General features: G+C 42.6%; 1 protein-coding gene across 4 annotated transcripts in view; it reads right to left on the reverse strand.

Moving 5' to 3' along the window:
- The window catches only part of RIT2 (Ras like without CAAX 2), a 285276-nt gene that overhangs the window by 175106 nt on the left and 88079 nt on the right, over positions 1-22091 (reverse strand). For all 4 annotated transcript variants that reach the window (XM_039544693.1, XM_039544694.1, XM_039544695.1 and 1 more), the window contains exon 2: positions 8008-8064. In XM_039544693.1, coding sequence (XP_039400627.1) covers positions 8008-8064 — 57 coding nt within the window. The remainder of the gene's footprint in view (positions 1-8007; positions 8065-22091) is intronic.

The raw sequence follows: 22091 nt of genomic DNA on the forward strand, positions 1-22091 counted from the left end.
TTTCTGGCAAAAGCTGAGATTTCCAATGATACCTCACAAGGCATACTTGCACCAAGATTGTTACAATAGCGTGCAAGAGGTGAATACAGGGGTACAGACTGTCACAACGGGATATCTCATCAGCAAAATCTATTCTCACAAGAACTCCAGCCTGTCACAGTTAGGTCATGGCAGCCAAACCTAGTAGTCAGAGCCAGAGTCTGCAATCACAAGATAGGAGGTCAGAAGCAAAAGACAAACGAGATTAGATCCAGTTTCAAAGGAATTGCAGTGGTGGTATAAAATATCACAGAATATCATGAGTATGTAGGGACAGGTCCACCAGAGCTGGTCAAAAAGGGTCCTAAATTCTATAAATAAGCCAAAAAATTGCATAGGAATAGAAACACTTCCTGTAGGGGATCATGCAGATACACAGCAAGCAAGCATGGTATGCAATGGCTGCACTTCCAAATAGTAACAAATGGATGGTGGCTAGGAGTTCACAAAAACTGCCTGAAATGGGGCCATCCATAGTAGGTCATGGTAGTAACCCCATAGCTTGTCAGAGAAAGGATGGTCTAGTAGTTATGAAACTAGCTGAAAACCTGGGTTCAATGCCCTGTTCAGTCACAAGCTCTCTGTGCAACCCTAGCCAAGGCCCTCAGCTTCTTTGGACCACCCATTCCTATCTACTTTCCTACCTTATGAAGTGTTATAAGGATAAATACATGAATGAGCATGAAGTGCTCAAATAGCTGGTGATATGGGGCCATATATGTACCCTAGATAGATGGGGTGCTGTGGTCCAGCACCTGGTAGCTAGTAGGTGGAGAGAGATAATTTAGTGTGCTAGTTTCAGCCATGTGTGCTAGTTTCTCAAAATTTGAGGCACCCAAGGGATAGTTACCCCGGGGGAGGGATAACTCAGTGGTTTGAGCATTGGCCTGCTAAAGTCAGGGTTGTGAGCTCAATCCTTGAGGGGGCCACTTAGGGATCTGGGGCAAAAATCTGTTGTAAGGTCCGTAACTCATCTTGCAACCTAAAGCTACTTAGGCTCACATGCCATGTACCAAGTAGTGTATTGTTCACTTGACGGAAGCATTTCCCTAAGCTGATTATATCTGTGTTTGGTTTGGACTGTGCACATGAGTTTTAAATGAAGAGGATCCAGCTAAATTATGCCAGCAATGCCCCTCTGCTATGTACATCGGCCAAACTGGACAGTCTCTAAGGAAAAGGATAAATGGACACAAATCAGATATTAGGAATGGCAATATACAAAAACCTGTAGGAGAACACTTCAACCTCCCTGGCCACACAATAGCAGATCTTAAGGTGGCCATCCTGCAGCAAAAAAACTTCAGGACCAGACTTCAAAGAGAAACTGCTGAGCTCCAGTTCATCTGCAAATTTGACACCATCAGCTCAGGATTAAACAAAGACTGTGAATGGCTTGCCAATTACAGAACCAGTTTCTCCTCCCTTGGTTTTCACACCTCAACTGCTAGAACAGGGACTCATCCTCCCTGATTGAACTAACCTCGTTATCTCTAGCTTGCTTCTTGCTTGCATATATAAACCTGCCCCTGGAAATTTCTACCACTTGCATCCGAAGAAGTGGGTATTCACCCACGAAAGCTCATGCTGCAAAACGTCTGTTAGTCTATAAGGTGCCACAGGATTCTTTGTTGCTTTTACAGATCCAGACTAACACGGCTACCCCTCTGATACTTGACAGCTAAATCTGTTCACCTTTGGCTTTCTGATGGATCGGAGTAAATATGGTGGGAGCTAAGATTAGTTGAAGTAACCCCTCCTTTCTTTAACCAACTGTGGTCTTCATTAGCTCATATACATTTATGTTATGTAGCTACACTGAGTTCTGATTTACACCACCTCAGGGTCTGTCAATTAGTCTCTTCAGTCACTACATTTATGTACTCTTAACAATCCCATGCTGTCTTATTTGTAAATTTCTTTCTCGGCCAATATAATGACAAATTAAACATTCAAATGCACCAAACAGTTTAGTCAGCCTTTAAATTCAGGAGCTGCTCTCTTTTAATATTATCCATTGTTCATGGTACAACTGTAGCTGGTTTTCTGAACAGCCTAATGGGAATTTTTTAGCATTCTCTTACAATTCAGACAATATATTATTTCTTTCATTTTGTCTCTGGTTGCACTGTTGACAACTGCACTCTTGGCTAGCACACCAGGGATTGAACTGGGGATATCCACAGCTAAAGGTATAGACAGTTACAGCTTGAACTAATGAGCCAGTTCTCTGTAGTTGGGGGAGGGGGTTGTAACTACTCATATTCTTTGTGGATCAGAAACAGAGGGGGACCTGTAATCCCCACTTACTAGTGAGCTGTACACTTTCCAGTTGGTTTGGAATATGCTGAACAGGGAGCTTGGTCCTAAGAGAGTTCAAGGTCCCAGATGTGCTAATAGTTCTCACTATTTTGTTTTCCATTTAGTACATATTCCATAGCAGGAATAGAAGCTGAGCATTTCTCAGCACGTCTTGAGAGACAGCGGGGTCCAGTGGTTAGGGTACTTGGTTCTATATCTAGGTCTTCCATTGATTTGCTGTGCAACCTTTAGAAAGTTATTTCATTTTTCTGTTCCTCTATTTTCCTTCCCACTCCATGTCTTATCTATATAGATTGTAATCTCTTTAGGATAGTGACTGTCTCTTCTTATGTGTTTGTGCACAATGGGTTCTTGATTCTGACTGGGGCCTCAAAGTGCTACCTTGATACATATAATACATAATAATCTCTTCTATCTCTTTATTGATAATTATTTTTCATATTATGGTAGTGCCTAGAGGCCCACAAACTAGGATTATGACAAGACAATACACAGTTAAACATATGGTAGGTGATAGACAAGTTAATTTTAAAGATAAGTGTGTGTGTATGACTGATTGCTCTCAATGGCTATAATGGTTCTCTTCTCCCCGCCAGCTTTCCCCCATTTTGGTTTATTGTAGTTAAATTCTCTTTAGAGCTGATAGGCATGTTCTTTTTTTCATGATTTTCTTTAAATGGTCATAAAAGTCCTAGATATTGTGCTGGGTGCATAATTTATAAATATAAAAACAGTCTCTATTAAAATAGCAACATTTACTAATAGTTTATTATTTCAGCAAAGTCAGTAGAAATGTTGTGAGCACTATTAAGCCCTATATGTGGTTTCTTTTGACCTTACTAGGGCCTTTGACGCTGTAAATTGAAATGTCCTATGGACAGACATCTGCAAGTTTGGTGTCCTTGACCAAGGCTGCTTCTCAAATGCCTTTGTTGTCACCAATGGAGTAAAACAAGGCTGTGTTTTTGCTCCAGTGTTCTTTAGCATCATGTTTTGCTGATGTTCTAACAGAGGAATTCAGAAACATTGGTTGTGGCATTTATATGCAATACCGTATGGATGGAGGTGACTTATTGCCTGCATGCAAAGACAAAAACGTTATGAAGACAATTATTCATAAATTACTGTTCGTTGGTGATTGTGCTTTATTGGCCCATAACCTCAGGGACATTCAATTGCTCACTGACTGCTTTGCAGATAACCAAAAATATTTTGGTTTAACAATCAGCCTGAAGATAACAGAAGTCATGGTCCAGTTGGGTCCGTCGAAGATGTACCACTCAAAATGGTGACAAATTTTGTGACCTAGGCAGTATCATTTCATGGGATGCAATTACAAAGCTCATTGGCACAGGCTGCGAGGCCTTCAGAAATCATCAGTGTCATCTCTGGACTGAATACGCTGTGAAACTGCGAATGAAAATTGATGTTTACAGTGCTATTGTCGTTACCGCTTTCCTCTATGGCTGCAATATGTTGATTATTTATCAACACCATCTAAATTGCTTGGACCAATTCCACCTATGGTATCTATGGTGGATAATGGCAATTAAATGGCAAGATTTAATTCTAAACACCAAGGTCCTTGAATGCCTCAAGATCACAGGCACTGAAGCTTTCATAGTAAGAGTGCAACTGAGATGGTGCAGTCATGTGGTCTGTACGTCTGACACTAGAATACTGAAAAGAGTCTTTTACAAAGAATTGCAGACTGGAACTCGTTTTAGGGGCAGACCAAGCAAACATTACAAACCATTACAAGACCAACTTCCAATCTTGCAAAATTGACCTCAACATGTGGGAGCTCTTAGCCCAAGACAAGATCTAATGGCAACAGCTCTGCCATCTCAGACCGAAACATTTTGAGAGCTCATTGATTGCTGCAAACAAGGAGAGACCTTACTTCCTTCTAGATCCCTGTTCACCCTAGTAGGGTGTGGTTCACAGACTCAACTTGTCATTAATTATATTTAGGATTCACCCGGATAACACAGGAGAAAACTTAACCCTTGTCCAACAAAAGAAACTATTAGCTATTGCCTTTATCCAGAAAGCAAAGAAATGAAGTGATCTGGAAAGAGTTAAAAATGAAAGGAATGAAGTACTCCCAGTGGACACTTCCAAGCTTCTGCTTTCATGCTTTCTTCTTTATAGCCAGATAAACATGTGCTTTCAGCCATCTGTCAGTAGAGAATGTCCAGTGAAGGTAATCCGAGGTGATGGATGTACCCAGTGGATGTCCAAAGAGAAGTCTACATTCATTACTCACTGCTCCTTTTAAAGGTGGTACCTCTAAGATCTATAACAATGCCTGACCTCTTCAGAGCCAAACAGTAGTAACCAGTGGGTAATGAGAGTCAGAACATTTGTAACAGTGATTGGAAACATCATTTAAAAGTAACAATAAGCAGAAAACATGGGGCTGCATTGTGTGTAATCCTTCTGGGAAGTGGAGGCACTGTCTGTTCAGCTAGCTTTCTTACAGAGATATGGGGAGGGAAGAGGCAAAGATGTGGCCTTGGTACAACCCTGCTTCAAACTAGCCTGGTGTTACAGGAGAGCTCTAGAAAAGAGAGATTTCTTTATACTGATAAACAGTTAATAGTTCAAATTCTAGTAGATGGCATGCAAGACTATGCAGCATAGATCCTGGATTTTGAAAGTCCAGTAAAACTTCTTGTCGCTATGCACTCTAAGTGGCTTCCCTGTGTGCAGCTCTTAACTCCTCACGCAGAAGGGAACCCATGCTGCACTCTTTCAACCAGATCTGCTCCTCCTACTGCTCATGCATTCTCTGAGCCCCAAGAGGAAATCCAGTGGAATCAACCAGAAGTCCTCCTGGACTTCTTTTCCTGCTCAGTCCCTTCCCACCCTGGCTCAACAATGTAATCCTTAAAACAGATGCAAGTTTCTAAAGATGATAGATTTGAAAGTATTCTCCTGGATGAATTTCAACCCTTTATTTATTACAGGACAAATTCTCTGTTGACATAAGTCCATTGACATCAGGAGAATTAACCCAGAAGAGAGTGTGACCCTATGCTGCATCTATAGTGCAGTAAACCCAGTACTCACAGTTATTTTTTCATAAAAACAGCAACAATGTTTATCTTGATAAGAAATGGTTTGAAAATAAGAAAGCAACCCATAGAGGTTGAAAACAACACGGAGTCCAGTGGCACCTTAAAGACTATCAGATTTATTTGGGCATAAGCTTTTGTGGGTAAAAAACCCCCACTTCTTCAGATGCAAGACCTTACATAGAGGTTGAGCATTTTCTCCCCCTGATGGAATAATACAGGATGTTGAATGGGCCTTTTCCACCAGCAAATTCTGCCCTTGTTAACACATAGCAAGTATTAATTAGATTTCATGGCTTCACTTACCTATTGGTAAAAGAGTTTTCTTTCACAGAGTTTCAGGACTGGCATCATAAATGCAGAGCTGGCCTTGACTATATAGAATCATAGAATCTCAGGGTTGGAAAGGACCTCAGGAGGTCATCTAGTCCAACCCCCTGCTCAAAGCAGGACCAAACCCAACTAAATCATCCCAGCCAGGGCTTTGTCAAGCCTGACCTTAAAAACCTCTAAGGAAGGAGATTCCACCACCTCCCTAGGTAACCCATTCCAGTTCTTCACCACCCTACTAGTGAAAACGTTTTTCCTAATGTCCAACCTAAACCTCCCCCTCTGCAACTTGAGACCATTGCTCCTTGTTCTGTCATCTTCTACCACTGAGAACAGTCTAGATCCATCCTCTTTGGAACCCCCTTTCAGGTAGTTGAAAGCAGCTATCAAATCCCCCCTCAGTCTTCTCTTCTGCAGACTAAACAATCCCAGTTCCCTCAGCCTCTCCTCATAAGTCATGTGCTCCAGCCCCCTAATTATTTTTGTTGCTCTCCGCTGGACTCTCTCCAATTTATCCACATCCTTCTTGTAGTGTGGGGCCCAAAACTGGACACAGTACTCCAAATGAGGCCTCACCAGTGCTGAGTAGAGGGGAATGATCACATCCCTCGATCTGCTGGAAATGCCCCTACTTATACAACCCAAAATGCCATTAGCCTTCTTGGCAACAAGGGCACACTGTTGACTCATATTCAGCTTTTCGTCCACCGTAACCCCTAGGTCCTTTTCTGCAGAACTGCTGCCCAGCCATTCGGTCCCTAGTCTGTAGCAGTGCATGGGATTCTTTCGTCCTAAGTGCAGGACTCTGCACTTGTCCTTGTTGAACCTCATCAGATTTCTTTTGGCCCAATCCTCTAATTTGTCTAGGTCCCTCTGTATCCTATCCCTACCCTCCAGCGTATCAACCACTCCTCCCAGTTTAGTGTCATCTGCAAACTTGCTAAGGGTGCAGTCCACACCATCCTCCAGATCGTTAATGAAGATATTGAATAAAACCGGCCCCAGCACCGACCCTTGGGGCACTCCACTTGATACCGGCTGCCAACTAGACATGGAACCATTGATCATTACCCGTTGAGCCCGACCGTCTAGCCAGTTTTCTATCCACTTTACCATCCATTCATCCAGCCCATACTTCTTTAACTTGCTGGCAAGAATACTGTGGGAGACTGTATCAAAAGCTTTGCTAAAGTCCAGAAATAGCACATCCACTGCTTTCCCCTCATCCACAGAGCTGGTTATCTCATCATAGAAGGCAATTAGGTTAGTCATATGCTAGATAATGTTTTCATCAATTGTGGCATTCTGTGATAGCAAACTCCCCAGATAGTAAAACTTCACCACAGACACAAGAGGAACATTGCTGATCTTAATAATTAGGTAAAGATGTGCATCACCTGATACTCTTTGGTACAATACTTCAGTTTTCTTCAGGCTGATTGTGAAACCAAAACAATTGACTGCACGAGTGATCAGTTATAAATTGAACATTACCAACTGAGTGAGCAATGAGTGCACAGTCATCAGCAAATAAAAGCACCTTAATAAGTAAATCTGCTTCTTTCATGTGGGCATGGGAACTGATGGGAACAACTTCCCATCAGTGCAGAACTGGATAAATATTCCTCTGTCAATGTCCTGAAATGCATCCATCAAAATATGTGAAAAAAAGATGGAAAAGAGTGTGGGAACCAGCATGCAACATTGTTTGGTGCCATTGGTGACAGAGCAAGGTGGTGGCAGATATGGCATGCCACTATTAACCACTTTGAAATCAGGTGCATTAAGACCTAATGTGAAAAAGGTGAACACTGCAAAGCAAGGATGCAACAGCCTGCAGTGGTCATGGACAATCCTGTCTGTCCTACATGTAGCAGTGTTTATGGTTCTTGCATTAATATGACCTCACATACATGTGTTCACCAATAGTGTTGGCTGAATCCTCATACATCAACATCAACATGATACTCCCTCATTTCAGGACCAACTGTCTATCACATGACCATGACACAGCCAAATGACCATCAAACAAATATCATTATCAATATGAGAGTTATAACTCCCAGGCACTTCACAAAGCATTGTTAGGTGGTTGCCACTGCCCTGCCATTCCCATCTTGCTAATTGCAAGCGGAGTCCCAGTATAGAAAAGGGATCCCAGCATGTACAGATTAAGAGTAAATCTCATAAAGCAGCCAGATTGGATGGAATAAAGAAAAAAACAATCTGTACTCACCTATGGTTGGATCATGATAATCAGGAAACCGATGGCTTATGAACTGCATTGTCATAGCTGGGGAGGAGAAAAAGAGAGAGGTTACAAAAGAAAACAGTGAAGAGATAGGGGGTGAAATGAAGCAGAGGGAAATGTAGGCAGAATTCAGAAACCCAAACAGCAGCCTGGTCATGAACGGTCCAAGCACTTGGCTGATATTTGCAATTGAACAAGACAAAGCCCGATTCATTCTGTGTGCCTTTCTCTGCAGACTGTTTGCCCAGCCTTAGTAGATGCCAATCACTAGAGTAATATAAAACAGAACAAGAGGATATCCTCTAGGGGACAATCTTGTAGCAGGCTGAGACAGGTTGATAAAAATAGCTTGTGAATGTCTTAACTTGGTCTTAATTGGGGCTACCCAGGGGACAATTATTGGCCAACTCATCCCCTTTGTGAAAATAATGCATGGGAACGATTTCAAACAATATGAGTTTCATGTAGCATCAGGGTCTGCATGCCCCACAGAACAACAAGGGGTTTTGGAGGATAAAACCAACAGATCCATGCACTGAAGGGACATGGGTCATCAGCTCTCCAGGCCCCAAGTGATCTACTGCCCTTGTAACACTGCTCTTCTCCAAAGAGGGATTCAACCGTGCAGATGGAATGTTAGCTATGTTAAAGTTGACCCAATCAGTATTAATTTACTAATAAAAATGTGTGGGGTTAATGGCGAACCAATGCTGCCTCTTGGTGATCCCCAGACCATGAACCACAGTATATATAAATTATTAAACCTGTGTAACGTCAAAGGAAGAGCTTATACAGGGTGAGAGGATAGGAGGAAATGATGCCAAAGTACCTCATAAATATAAAGGTCTTTATAGGCTTTCCAGACATCAATAACTTATGCTTGTGAGGTAGGAAAATACCTCCCTTTTGCAGTTGGGGCAATGAGGAACAGAGAGTTTTAATGAAAAATCTGTGGGCATTGTGTTAATATATATTTAAATACAATAATGGAAAAATACAATATTAAACATTATGTTCATTGAAATACACCTCAGTTTCTTCTTTTTTAAAAAAAAAACTTTATTGAGCAGCTTCTCTATTAAAAGGTCAGAGATGAGAATGTCTATTTAGTATCTGTTTGAATACTACGTAACACCTTGGCACTGGCCAAATATCTCCCTTAAGCAAAACTGTTGCTTCCAGTTATATAATAGCCCACTCCTACTCTTAATCAGGTGCTCCATGAGGTATCTCAGTAAAGGAACCACCATGATTAACCATGCCTTATTAAGTAAAGTATTAAGAAAGTATCATCAGATGGAGAAATTGTTTTAAATGTTGAAGAGAAAAATAAATGAGGTCCAAGAAGAGTCCTTAAGGTGAATGTGTAATGGACTCTTCTGATACACTCCTTTCCTAGCAAAACCTCATCATCCTATATGAATAATCCAGAACTATACAAAGGCTTGGTCTACACTACAGAGTTAGGTCAACATAAGGCAGTTTATGGCTACCTAATTATGTCAATGTCTATACTACAATGCTGCTTCCATGGAAGTAAGTAGCCCTCTGCACCAACATAACAACTCCACCTTCATGAGAGGCATAGCACTTATGTTGATGTAATTAGGGGACACAGTGTCTGGGGGAGACACTGTGTTACTTACATCAGCTATTGGCTGTCAGCCCTGAATGAGGCTCCCCGCTCCCCAACACTGACAGCCCGAGTTGTCAGCTGGGCACTGGGCTCACAGCTGGGGCTCCTGGCACTGATAGCTTGGAGTGTCAGCACCAGGGTGTTGGGGGAGCCTAGCTGTGAGCCTGCATCTGGCTGACAATGGGGGAGGGGAGGCAGCACTCAGCCCCATGCCTACAGCTGAAGTTGTCAGCCCCAGGGCTGCTGGGCTCTAGCTGTCAGTGTCCCACAATGCCCCACTTCAGTCAGTGGAAGCGCTCTGGGTGAGGCAGCATACCACCTATGGAAGAAGCAAGTGTGGACGTGAACCACCACTTTAATTACTGCAGTGACTGTATGGTGACTTAAGTCGACTTAATTCAGTAGTGTGGACAAGCCCAAAGTAGCATCAAGTACAGTACCCAATTTCATATCTGATCCTTCTTGCAAACACGAACTCTCATTAAATATGATGCAGGAGACAAACAATCCTTCTTTACACTATATGGAATCCTCCCCTCAGATTATTTTATGCATGAATGTTATCCACTAATAAAAGTTTTAGAAAATTCATTTCAGGCAGCCAGAAACTAACTCATATCATTTTGTGGTGGTGGTGTTTCCTGAGGGTGAAATTGATCTCTGTGCAGATGGCCAGCAACATGTAAGTCACACTTAAGCCTTATTTTAAATGGTACATGTAGTGAGGCGGCCTGGCTCCCGACGGCCCCTGAGAGAGAGGAACCAGAACAGCCTCCTCAGTGGGCGGAGCCACCTCAGTGGGCGCGCCCACGCCGCCGCCTCCCCGCCCCCGGAAGTCAAGGGGCGACAGGAAGTAATAAAGCCCCTCTCAAACACTCAGCTGGAGCCCAGGAGCCGCCGAGGACACTCCTGTTCCCTGCAGCTGCCCTGCCCCCAGAGCCCAGCCAGCCAGGGTACCTGACGACGGACGACCGAGCCTCCTCGAGCCAGGTACCCCTGGACCGAGACTCCCCGAGCCTCCTCGCCCAACGTACCCGGACGACCGACCAAGCCTCCCTGAGCCAGGTACTGACTGGTGGACTGGCCGAGCCCCCCCCCCCGAGCGCCGAGCCGCCGAGGAGGCGTGAGCCCGAGGAGCAGCGTCCGGGAGCAGCCCTGACCCCAGAGAGCCCTCAGCACGCCCGAGAGCCCATGGTGGAGGCAGTACCCCAGCAGGGGAGAGCGAGGGCAGGGAGATGGGGAGGGGGAGATGGAGGGGGGGCGGGTGCAGCCTGCTGTCAGGGCTGGGAGGCCAGGATCACGCCCATGTCAGGCTGACGCGCCAGGATCCCCACTGCGCTGCAGGGATCCACGCCGCTGTTAGGGGTGGGAGTGGGTGCCTGTGTGAGTGCACTGCCTGCCACCCCCCACACCCCTCAGCAGGCTCCCAGCCTCCCTCCTGCCTGCCTGGGCTGAAGCCTGCCTGCTGCCTCTGCTCCTGCTGCTGCTGAGCCGCTGCTGCCTGCCCTGCCCTGCCCCCCCCTGTGGCCTTGAATGTTGGCTGGCCTGCCTCAGCTGGACCTCTGGCTGCTGAGCTCTGACTCAAGGACCTCTGACTGGAGACCTAGGACCCTGGCTGCTGACCTGTTGCTGGGTGACCCTATTGTTGCTCAGCCCCTGAGACACTGAGACAGCCTGAGACTGTGAGACAAGTTTGTGAGCCCCCCCCTGGTTTGCTGGGGCTTTGCCCTGGATTGCCTCAGCCCTGATGCCCTGACTGAGCCCTGAACTGGACCTGATGCCTGCCCCTGCTGATGAACTGACCTGAGCCCTGAGTGATTTGAACTCACTGACTGATGAACTGGAACTGTGGCTCAGCTCCTGCCTGATCACACCTGAGCCTGGACCTGAGCTGTTGATGTTCCTGATCTGATCCTGATGTGCTGAACTGCCTCCTGCTGATACTCCTCTTGATCTGCTCCTGATGCCCTCTCAGCTTGCTGTTGCTCAGCTCTGCTCCTGCATGGCTGTTTGCTCCTGAGCTGGTGACTGTGTCCCGCCTGCGCCTGGGCCGGGGCTTAGAGCTTAACTGTTAACTGTTCCCTGCCCGCTTAGCTGGGCTGCTTCTCCTGGGATTGTTGTGTGACTCTTGAGCGCCCCTGCTGCTAGGGGGCTGCTCCTGAGTGCTGCTGCCCTGGCTCTCTCCCTGGGAACCCTGACTGCTGCTGTGCTGCTGCTGCCCCTGACTGACCTCTGTGACTCTGCTGTAACTGTGTTCCCTGTCCCTTCTGCTGCCCCACTGTGCACAGACCAGAACCCCCTTCCTCTGTGGAGGGGAGGGCAGAGGGGCAAAACCCCGGCCGCTCTGGAGACCGGCCTGACTGAGGCACCACGGCCCCAGGGCCAGTACATAACCCTCATGAAGACTATCAGAACTAGCCTGAATTTCAGCTTGCTTGGGGCAATTGATATTGGAGTGACTTCTGTTTGCTAAGAAAGTCTGGATGGGGTCTCAGATCCCATCAATGTCACTCCTTGCTTAGACACAGCTGTGTTGATAAATCTCCTGATTTTATAGCAGCCCATAATACCTGGTGTTTCATCAGTGTCAAAGAGATTGCATGAGGATCTCATCTTTCATTGAAAAAGAAAAAAGTAACTTTCTATCCCTAAAGGTTGCAGGGAAATGGTTGAAAATGTGAAGTGAGTTGACCATAAAGGCTCAGAACCAGAAGGCAAATAAAACAAAATCAAAGTGATTTTTTTTTAAATCTCATTATCTTTAAACCAATCTCATGACTTTTAGTGGAGCTTAACTAATCATTTTTGAATGTTTGCAGTTGGCAATACATCATATTGTAACATAATTATACCTAGCTCTTATCATCAGCAGATCTAAAACACCTTATAAGAAGGAATCAGTATCATTAATCCTATTTTATAGATGAGGAAACTGAGGCACACATCAGGGGAGCAAGCTGCCCAAGGTCACCCAGTATGCTGGTGCCAGGAATAGAACTGAAGTTGCAAGTCCAAGTCCAATACTCAGGCCACGCTACCTCCCCTAGGACACATACAACATACACACCCCCTATTCAAGGGAGGAATATAGTGTCTCTTCCCTGGTCACAGCTACCTATTATGGCATGTTAAATCAAAAATGAGATTCTACCCAGGATATCTTGAATGGCAGAGCAGATAGCCATTACAGCATCCCTACTTTGAAAATTATTTATGTAAATTAGTCCAGAATTGCATTACTTTGTTGAAATACTCTTTCCTGCTCTTATGTTAGGGAATCATGGGTTAACAAGATGCTCTGACAAAATGTTACAGAAAAGCTGGATTAAATATTTATTACCATGTTAATAAAATATTGCATATTTAGGGTAGACAAATATAAATGTTAAGAAGCAGCATTATAAATTCATAGTGACACAGAAAGGATAACTATTTTAAAAAGCTCATTTAAAGTCCACATACCATGGGTGAATAAAACAACATGCAGTTACACTAATGTTTTCAGTCTTCTGTGCCATCGAATGCATTACTTTTTGAGTACTGTATGTATTTGGGTACTTCCCTATCCAGACCACCTGTTTTTAACCCAGCAAGGTTTTTAGACACCCCCTCTGATAATTATTTGGTGGCCTGTGTGAAATAAGTTAATGCCCAATGTAATATTCTCAGTTAGTTATCAGACGTGGAATCACTGAGACCCATCCCATAAGATTCAGGCATACAAGCCTTTATTGCAACTTTTCGGAGATCACACACTGTCTGCACAGCAGATGGATCCAACTAGTTCCATTCCCTTGTGTGTGCTATTGCCATCTCTCTTAATGAGAGGGAGGGATTGCTTAGTGGTTTGAGCATTGGCCTACTAAACTCAAGGTTGTGAGCTTGAGGGGACCAGTAAGGGATCTGGGGCAAAATCAGTACTTGGTCCTGCCAGTGAAGGCAGGGTCCCTTCCAGTTCTAAGAGATAAGTATATCTCCATATTTAAAGGTGCAGTCCACTAATCCAGTGGGCCAATATCCATGTCACAAAAGCTGTTGTGAGAACTGAAAAAATTGCTGAAATTCTCACCAGAAGCTAAGGATTCAGGATTAAGCTTTACCATTTTCCATGGACCAGCCCAAAGTCAGTGCTCTCGTTAAATCCATAGCACAGGATTTAAGTGGAAATTTTGTTGTTCATAGATTAAAATGATTCTAATGTCAGAAGAGACCACTGTGGTCATCTAGTCTGACCTTCTGTATAACACAGGCCATAGAATTTGCCCCCAAAATTCTGTTTGAACTACAGCATATCTTTCAGAAAAACATCAAATCTTGATTCAAAAATTGAAAGTGATGGAAAGTCCTTTCCAACTCTTGGTAAGGTGTTTCGGTGGTTAATTACCCACACAATTAGAAATGTATGCCTTACTTCCAGTCTGAATTTATCTAGTTTCAATTTGCATGGGGTCATAGGCATTATACTGGCCATTTACACTAATGTGCAAGAAGACTGGATTTACACTGTCATGTCTAGATTTTTTCTCTCCAAAGAAAGATTGAGGCATTCTGCTATGGAGTGGCATTGAAATGTGCAGTGCCCATGTCAAACCTGTTAAGCAGCTACATAGTGAACTTTAGTCTTTTAAGAGTCAAATTCAATACAGGTATAAAAAAGCACAACTCAGTTGGAGCCAGTGAAATGATAACTGGGAATCATTTAAGAACAACTTACCAGATGCCCAAAAAGGAACAATCCAAAAATGGAGGAAGAAGGCTGTGCTGGTTAAAAAACAGACCTGGTTTAGAGGGAAATGAAGGCAACTACAGTAATAAAATAAAATAATAATAATAATAATAATAATATGTAACAAATGGAAGAAAGGGGAAGTTGATACTAATAAATACAAATCAGAAGTTAGGAATAGTGGAAAACTGATAAGGGAAGTAAAGGGACACAAAGAGAAATATTCGGACAGCAGAGTTACGAAAATAAGGAGTCTTCTAAATGTATCAGGAACAAAAAGAATCCTGACAATGGTACTGGTCCATTACTAGATGGAAATGGTATACTTATCAATAATGCAGAAAAGGCAGAAATATTCAATAAATATTTGTGTTTTATATTTGGGGAAAAGATGATGATATAGTGTCATTATATGGTGATGATAACACTCTTTCTAGTCCATTAGTATTTCTGGGATGTTAAACAAAAGCCACTAAAGTTAGACATTTTTAAATCAGCAGATAATTTGCATCCAAGAGTTTTGCTGGACTGTTAATGTTGATTTTCAATACGTCTTGGAGCACTGGAGAAGTTCTAGAAGATTGGAAGAAAGCTAATATTGTGCCAGATTTAAAGGGTAAATGGGATCATCTGGGTAATAATAGGCCTGATAGCCTATTATCGATCCCAGATAAGATAATGGCACCACTGATATGGGATTTGGTTACTAAAGAATTAAAGGAAAGCATGTAATCAATGAAAATCAACATGGGTTTGTGGAAAATAGATTATGTCCAAACTAACTGAAATTGTTTTTTTTAATGAGATTTCAAGTTTTGTTGATAAAGGTAATAGTGTTGACTTAATATACTTAGACTTCTCTAAGGAGTTTGACTCGATACTGCATGATACTGCATTTTGATTAAAAAACTAGAACAATATAAACAATATAAAATTAACATTAAATGGATTAAAAAGTGGCTAAATAATAGAGCTCCAAATGTAATTATAAGCTGGCAATTGTCATCAAGGGTTGTGTGTTTCCAATGGTACTTTGCAGGGATCAGTTCTTGGCCCTATACTATTTAGAATTTTTATCAGTGACCTGGAAGAAAACATAAAATCATCACTGCTAAAGTTTGCAGATAACACAAAAATTGGGGAAGTGGTAAATAATGAAGGGGACAGGTCGTAGATTCAGAGCATTCTGGATTGCTTAGTAAACTGGGTGCAAACAAACAATCTGTGTTTTAATAAATCTGAATGCAAATGTACACATCTAGGAACAAAAAATGTAGGCTGTACTTACAGAATGGGGGACTTTATCCTGGGAAGCAGTGCCTCTAGAAAAGATTGAGGGGGTCATGGTGGATAATCAGCTGAACATGAACTCCCAATGTGATGCTGTAGCCAAAAGAGTGAATGGGATCGTTGGATATATAAGGCTTGTCTACATTACCTGCTGGATCGATGGGCAGCGATCAATCCAGTGGGGATCGATTTATCATGTCTAGTATAGATGCGATAGATTGACCGCCGAGCACTCTCCTGTCAACTACAGTACTCCACCAGAGCGAGCGGCGCAGGCGGAGTCGACAGGGGAGTGTCAGCAATTGACTCATCGCAGTGAAGACACCGTGGTGAGTAGATCTAAGTATGTCGACTTCAGATATGCTAGTCATGTAGCTGAAGTTACGTAACTTAGATCGATCCCTCACCCAGTGTAGACCAGACCTTAAACAGGGGAAACTCAAATAGGAGCAGAGAGGCTATTTTACCTTTGTATTTGGCATTGGTGTTACTGCTGTTGGAATTCTGTCCAGTTCTAGTGCCCACAATTCAAGAAGAATATTGATAAATTGGAAGAGGTTCTGGGAAGAGCAATGAGAATGATTAAAAGATTAGGAAACTTGCCTTACAGTGATAGACTCAAAGAGCTCAATTGTTTAGCTTAAGAAAAGAAGGTTAAGGGGTGACTTGAACACAGTCAATAATTATCTACCTGGGGAACAAATATTCAGTAATGGGCTCTTCAGTCTAGCAGAGAAAGGTATAATAAGGTATAAGCAATGGCTGGAAGTTGAAGCTAGATAAATTCAGAATGGATATAGGCATTAATGTTTAACAGTGAGGGCAATTAACCATTGGAACAATTGGAACAAGTGTTGTGAGGGATTCTCCATCACTGACAATTTGAAATCAAGATTGGATTTTTTTTCTACAAGATCTACTCTAAGAATTATTTTGAGGAAGTTTCTATGGCTGGTGTTATACAGGAGGTCAGACTAGAGGATCACAATGGTCCCTTCTGGCCTTGGAATCTATTAATTGAGTCTGATTCAGTTTGCCCCTAAGCAGTCCCTGAACCCACTGAAATAAACAGGTTTCTTCAGTGAGAGTGGGATCAGAGCCAAAGTTCTTCTCCAGAACAAATTAATTTCACATGCTAATAAGAAAAATGTCTGAGTGTTCTATGATGTTTTAAGTAAATATTCTTGTCTCCCTTTTTCTCCTTATTACCTGCCTTCCTCCCACCATTCACACACACACACACACAGTCCCTAGCCAAACCCCGATCAAACATGCTCTGGGTCTGACCAAATTACTCTGCGGCTTTGTGACAGGCAGGGCCTGTCTCAGGGCTGGGACTGAGGTGGCTTTAGAGCCCTTTCCCCCTTTTCAAAGGTTGTTTTGGGGTTTTGGTAAGTCATTGTGAATGGTGGAGTCTTGTCAGCTTTCTCCATCTCCAGGGCCGTCCTCAGGCCCCAGCACGCCAAGCACGTGCTTGGGGCGGCATGCCGCGGGGGGCGCTCTGCCGGTCGCCGGGAGGGCGGCAGGTGGCTCCGGTGGACCTCCTGCAGGCGTGCCTGTGAATGCTCCACCGGAGCCGCGGGACCAGCGGACCCTCCGCAGGCACGTCTGCAGGAGGTCCACCGGAGCCGTGGGACTGGCGACCGCCAGAGCGCCCCCCGCGGCATGCCGCTGTGCTTGGGGCGGCTAAATTGCTAGAGCCGCCCCTGTCCATCTCAGCTACTCAGTAACAAGAGTCGGGTCCTTTCAAGGCACAGCAGCTTTCCTCCTGGTCGCCACCTCTTCCTTTGACCAGCTCTTTTATTTAAGCTTGCTTCTCCAGTTGGAGAAGGCTCTATTTTGTATCTATTTTGGTAGGGACTGAGCCCAGAGGTGCTTGTTAGCCTTCTCCAGATTGGGATGGGGGCGTGCCCCATCCTAGGCTCAACATAATGAACTATACAGCAAAATTTTACAAATCTATAAATGAGGAGCATTTAACTCTGATTTATTCCACACAAGAAGCAATGTATTAAAATAAGACTTTAAAATGGAACAATAAAATGGAATAAAAGGATGAGCCTGATATTTAAATAAATACATATACATGCAAAAGGGTCACTAAAAAATATTTATTATAAAAATACTCCTATTTAATCTGTTGCAGTTATTATTAAACATTTTGAATTGCAAGTCACCCTATAGATATTTAATGAATATTTTATTAAGCTTTGAAGAGCACTCTATTTAAGTGGCACATGTTTATCACATCGGCACGAATATAAGTAAAAGGATCATTGTTTCAGATGAATAGGTATCTCCCTTATATCTATCTGTAGCTAAGTAAATGCAAATGTTCACAGATGAATAGATGCAAGCTTGATATGTAGCAGTACTATCTAACTGCAATGTTACTTGTATTTTCAAAATCAAAAATATGTGCTTTTCAGAGCCTGGAATTACCTTTTTATTTCCATTTCCAATTATTCTTATCAAATTTTCATTTGTTATAATCAATAATTAAATGTTAATTATCTCCCAATAGTTCTTATAATTGCTGTACTTGTATGTGATCTGCATATATATTATGCCTGTATTGGCACTACACTGTATATAATTATTCTCTGTGAATGATAACGTTAATCCTATCTAGTTATTTCTACTTAGTTTCTACTCACCTACACCTAGTATTTACTTCCCTGTCCCAGCAGGCAATTACCATGTTGTGGAGAAATGTTAAGACAATATTGTTTTTTCTGAAACGTTGCAGTTTAATAATCAGAGGGGTAGCCGTGTTAGTCTGTATCCACAAAAACAACGAGCAGTCTGGTGGCACCTTAAAGACTAACAGATTTATTTGGGCATAAGCTTTCTGTTAGGGGTGCCATTGGTACCATCTGTGGTGGTTTTTATTACATGGATACTTAATCTCTGTCTTCCCATGTTCTCTCTTCTCATTCACTGTTCTATCCCCATTCATATCTTCTCCCAACCTCCTGTGTGACTCTGCCACCTATATTCATCTGTCTCCATATTTTGCCTTTCCCCTCACAAAACCTTACAATCTAAGGGCCGGGGAGGGGAGGTGGTCAAGATAAGAATTGGACACATCTTGGCAATTCAGTGAGTTTCTGTTTGGTTGGCTTTGTTTTGGTCTTTTTAGGTATATAAAAGATACCAGTTGCTACTCAGCGAAGCTGTTACTAGTCTGCTCATTTCTTGGAGGTGTCTACAGTGGAGGAACTAACAGGAGGACAGGACGGTGAGTGCCTCCCTGTCACCTGTCAGCTTTTAGGTGTATGTGCATTCAGGTATATTATACAATTGACAAAAGAAGGTGTACAACAGAAATTTTCACCTATAGCTGGAGAGTGACCCTGTCCACTTAACCAGCCATGGTGGCCCCTGTCCCAGAGGACTGGGCCTGACTCCCTGCTCTGGGTGTTGTGACATGGCATGCAGAGTCATGTAGCTCTGGGACTCCATGCATCGTGTTGCAATGCCACTCACTCAAATTTCCCTCTTATAATGGCCAGGCAAAACTGCAGTGGTGTTACAGTCCTGTGCATCAGGTTGTAATGCCCAAAGTAGGGAGCCAGGCCTAGCCGCACAGAACAGGAGCCACCACTTCTGTGTGAGTGTGGGGTGGGCTTACTCTGCAGCTCCCCCCTCCCCTCAATGACTCACCATTCCACAACATTACAAAACATGGCTCTGGCATTGGTCACTGTAGAAATTGGCTTTGAGGAAAAATTTGAATGAGAACAAGTTAGTGGCCTAGCATATCAGCTCATAGAATCATATAATCCACTCCCCTCCACTCATGGCAGGACTAAGTATTATATAGACCATCCCTGACAGGTGTTTGTCTAAGCTGCTCTTAAAAATCTTCAATGACAGAGATTCCACAACCTCCTAAGGCAATGTATTCCAGTGCTTAACTATCCTGACAGGAAATTTTCCCTAATAGCCAAGCTAAACTGCCCCTGCTGCAGTTTAAGCCCATTGCTTCTTGTCCTATACATACAGGTTAAAGAGAACAATTTTTCTCCATACTCCTTGTAACAACCTTTTATGTACTTGACAACAGTTATCATGTCCTCCCTTAACCTTCTCCAGCATAAACAAACCCATTTTTTTTCAAACTTCCCTCATAAATCACGTTTTCTAGACCTTTAATAATTTTTGGTGCTCTTCTTGCATTTTCTCCAATTTGTCCACAACTTTCCTGAAATGTGGTTCCCAGAACTGGACACAATACTCCATTTGAGACTTAATCAATGTGGAGTAGAGCAAAATAATTACTTCTCATGTCTTGCTTACAACAAGGCACAAGCTCATTAGCATGGAAGAACTATATTGATAATCATTAGGATGGAGATGGGACAAACAAGGTATTGAGGCTCGCACCGCAGTTGGAGCAGAAGACAGTGGGCATTAGGGGGCCAACACAGCAAGAGATAGGAGTGGATAAGTAGTTAGGGGCAGAGATACGTAGATCGTGGAAGGGGCAGACTATGCCATAATAGATATTTTGATTCTCTGTCAAATTTGTAAATGTCATAATCTATTTGAAATATAGCTGGGAGATGTGGATTATGTCAAAATTTTATGATTTTTGTTTCTTTTGTTTTCTATTATTAAAAAAACTGTCAAAACTGTCACAAATGGCAAAATTCCACCCTTTCAGTAAGCGTGCAAGGATTTTATTATGTGCATTTGAAACATGCCATGTTAAGGCAAATATTTTTAAAGTGGAAACAGACAGTTTGAACAGCTCTGGCATTCCTGATGGCTTCATTTCCTGATGATCCAGGGTTCGTCATCCTGTGAAGTGGTCACATTTAGAGATTGGAACCTTGGCTTCTATTGGCTTAGAAAAGTAACAAACATGTTTAGAACTAGCCATGTGGAATTTCATTCCTTAACGTTTAGCTTAACTTATCACGTAAAAGCCAATCACGACTATTCTTCTACTCACTGAATTCTTATCAAAAGGGATTTGAGTAATAACAATGTGCATACATATACATGATGAACAGCAAAAGACATAAATATTGTTTCTTTCAGGATGCTGCCTGGTACCTGAATTGTATTGCAATTCTGATAATGTTTGCACTACTGAAGACAGTAATAAAGCCAGAAACACAAATACAATAGAGACATTTGAACAATTACTTTTACTAGAAAGAGTTACTGTACATTCAGTAGCTCCAGGCCTTCTGGACATTATTCTATTTTGGTTTAATATGAGCAGACAACACTAGCCAGATCCACAAGTGATGTAGATGATGGAAATAAAGGAGGAGTTGCCAGCAGGTTTTGTTCTTGTGCTTTTAAATGTATGTCAAGACCTCCCATTCATTTGTGTGACGTTTGTGTATCACCAAAATTTATATTCTTCTATAATAATGACTGGAATAGCCTTATTTTGCTGATGTGCTTGTATAGGAACATGGAAGAATCCCAGAATGGTATGTATATTCATGCATTATTCATGCAATGGAAGTCATTACCTACCATAGCACTTAATACTTAAACCTAATTAGTCTGAATTATTGAGGTGCCACATTGTATTTTCTTTCTTGTGCCTTTGACCAAGAAGTCGTACAACACAGCAAGCATTTCTTTCCGATGACAGCTTTCCAGATCAATAGATTGCACTCACAAAACCCAGTTTGATTTATAGATACAACAGAGGATATTTTCTCTTTTTTTTTTTAGGTTTAGCTGTTGTATTTGGATCCCAGCACATCCTTAGAATAAATAACTGACAGCAGCAGATACTTGACCTCAAACAAAAGGCATCTAGATGTCAAATTACAGTTGGTATGTTGCACTGCTTCACTTCAGTGTGAACCAACATAAATGAGCAATGGCTAAAAAGGAGAAGGAGACCGATATTTTGAGCTGGATGGATTGCAGGAAATAGTCATGAATAGCAGACTTTCCATGATGCGTAATGTAATTGAATTACCTATGAGTGTGGGGGGGCAGAGGCAGAGACACTGATTCAGCAAAGTGATTAAGTATGTGAATGACATTAAGCACAACTAGAGTCAATGGGACTAGCCACAGGCTTATAGAGACACCCATGCTTAAGTGTGTGCTTTTCTAGGTGGAGGCCTAGCGCTCCAGGGTAGCGAGTGAAGGTTAAAACTGCTGAGGGTGTTTATCTTGATAAGATCCTTGTTAGGTTTAATTGTGAAGAGGAACAAGGACCACAGAGAGTCTGGGCTGAGGGCCTTGTTGCATAATTTCATGACAGAAATTTGCAAAGGATGGGAGGTGCAATTATTACTAATTTTAAGGTATTATTATGTATTACTTATCAAGCACTGACAGGAAAATAAAGGCAAATTGAATTTTAGTTCTCTGTGCTGCAGTTTTTTCTTACATCATGGAAAAATACAGCATTGTGCCCAACTGCCCACTTAG

Source organism: Mauremys reevesii, linkage group 6, assembly GCF_016161935.1.
Source record: "Mauremys reevesii isolate NIE-2019 linkage group 6, ASM1616193v1, whole genome shotgun sequence".
NCBI lineage: Eukaryota > Metazoa > Chordata > Testudines > Geoemydidae > Mauremys > Mauremys reevesii.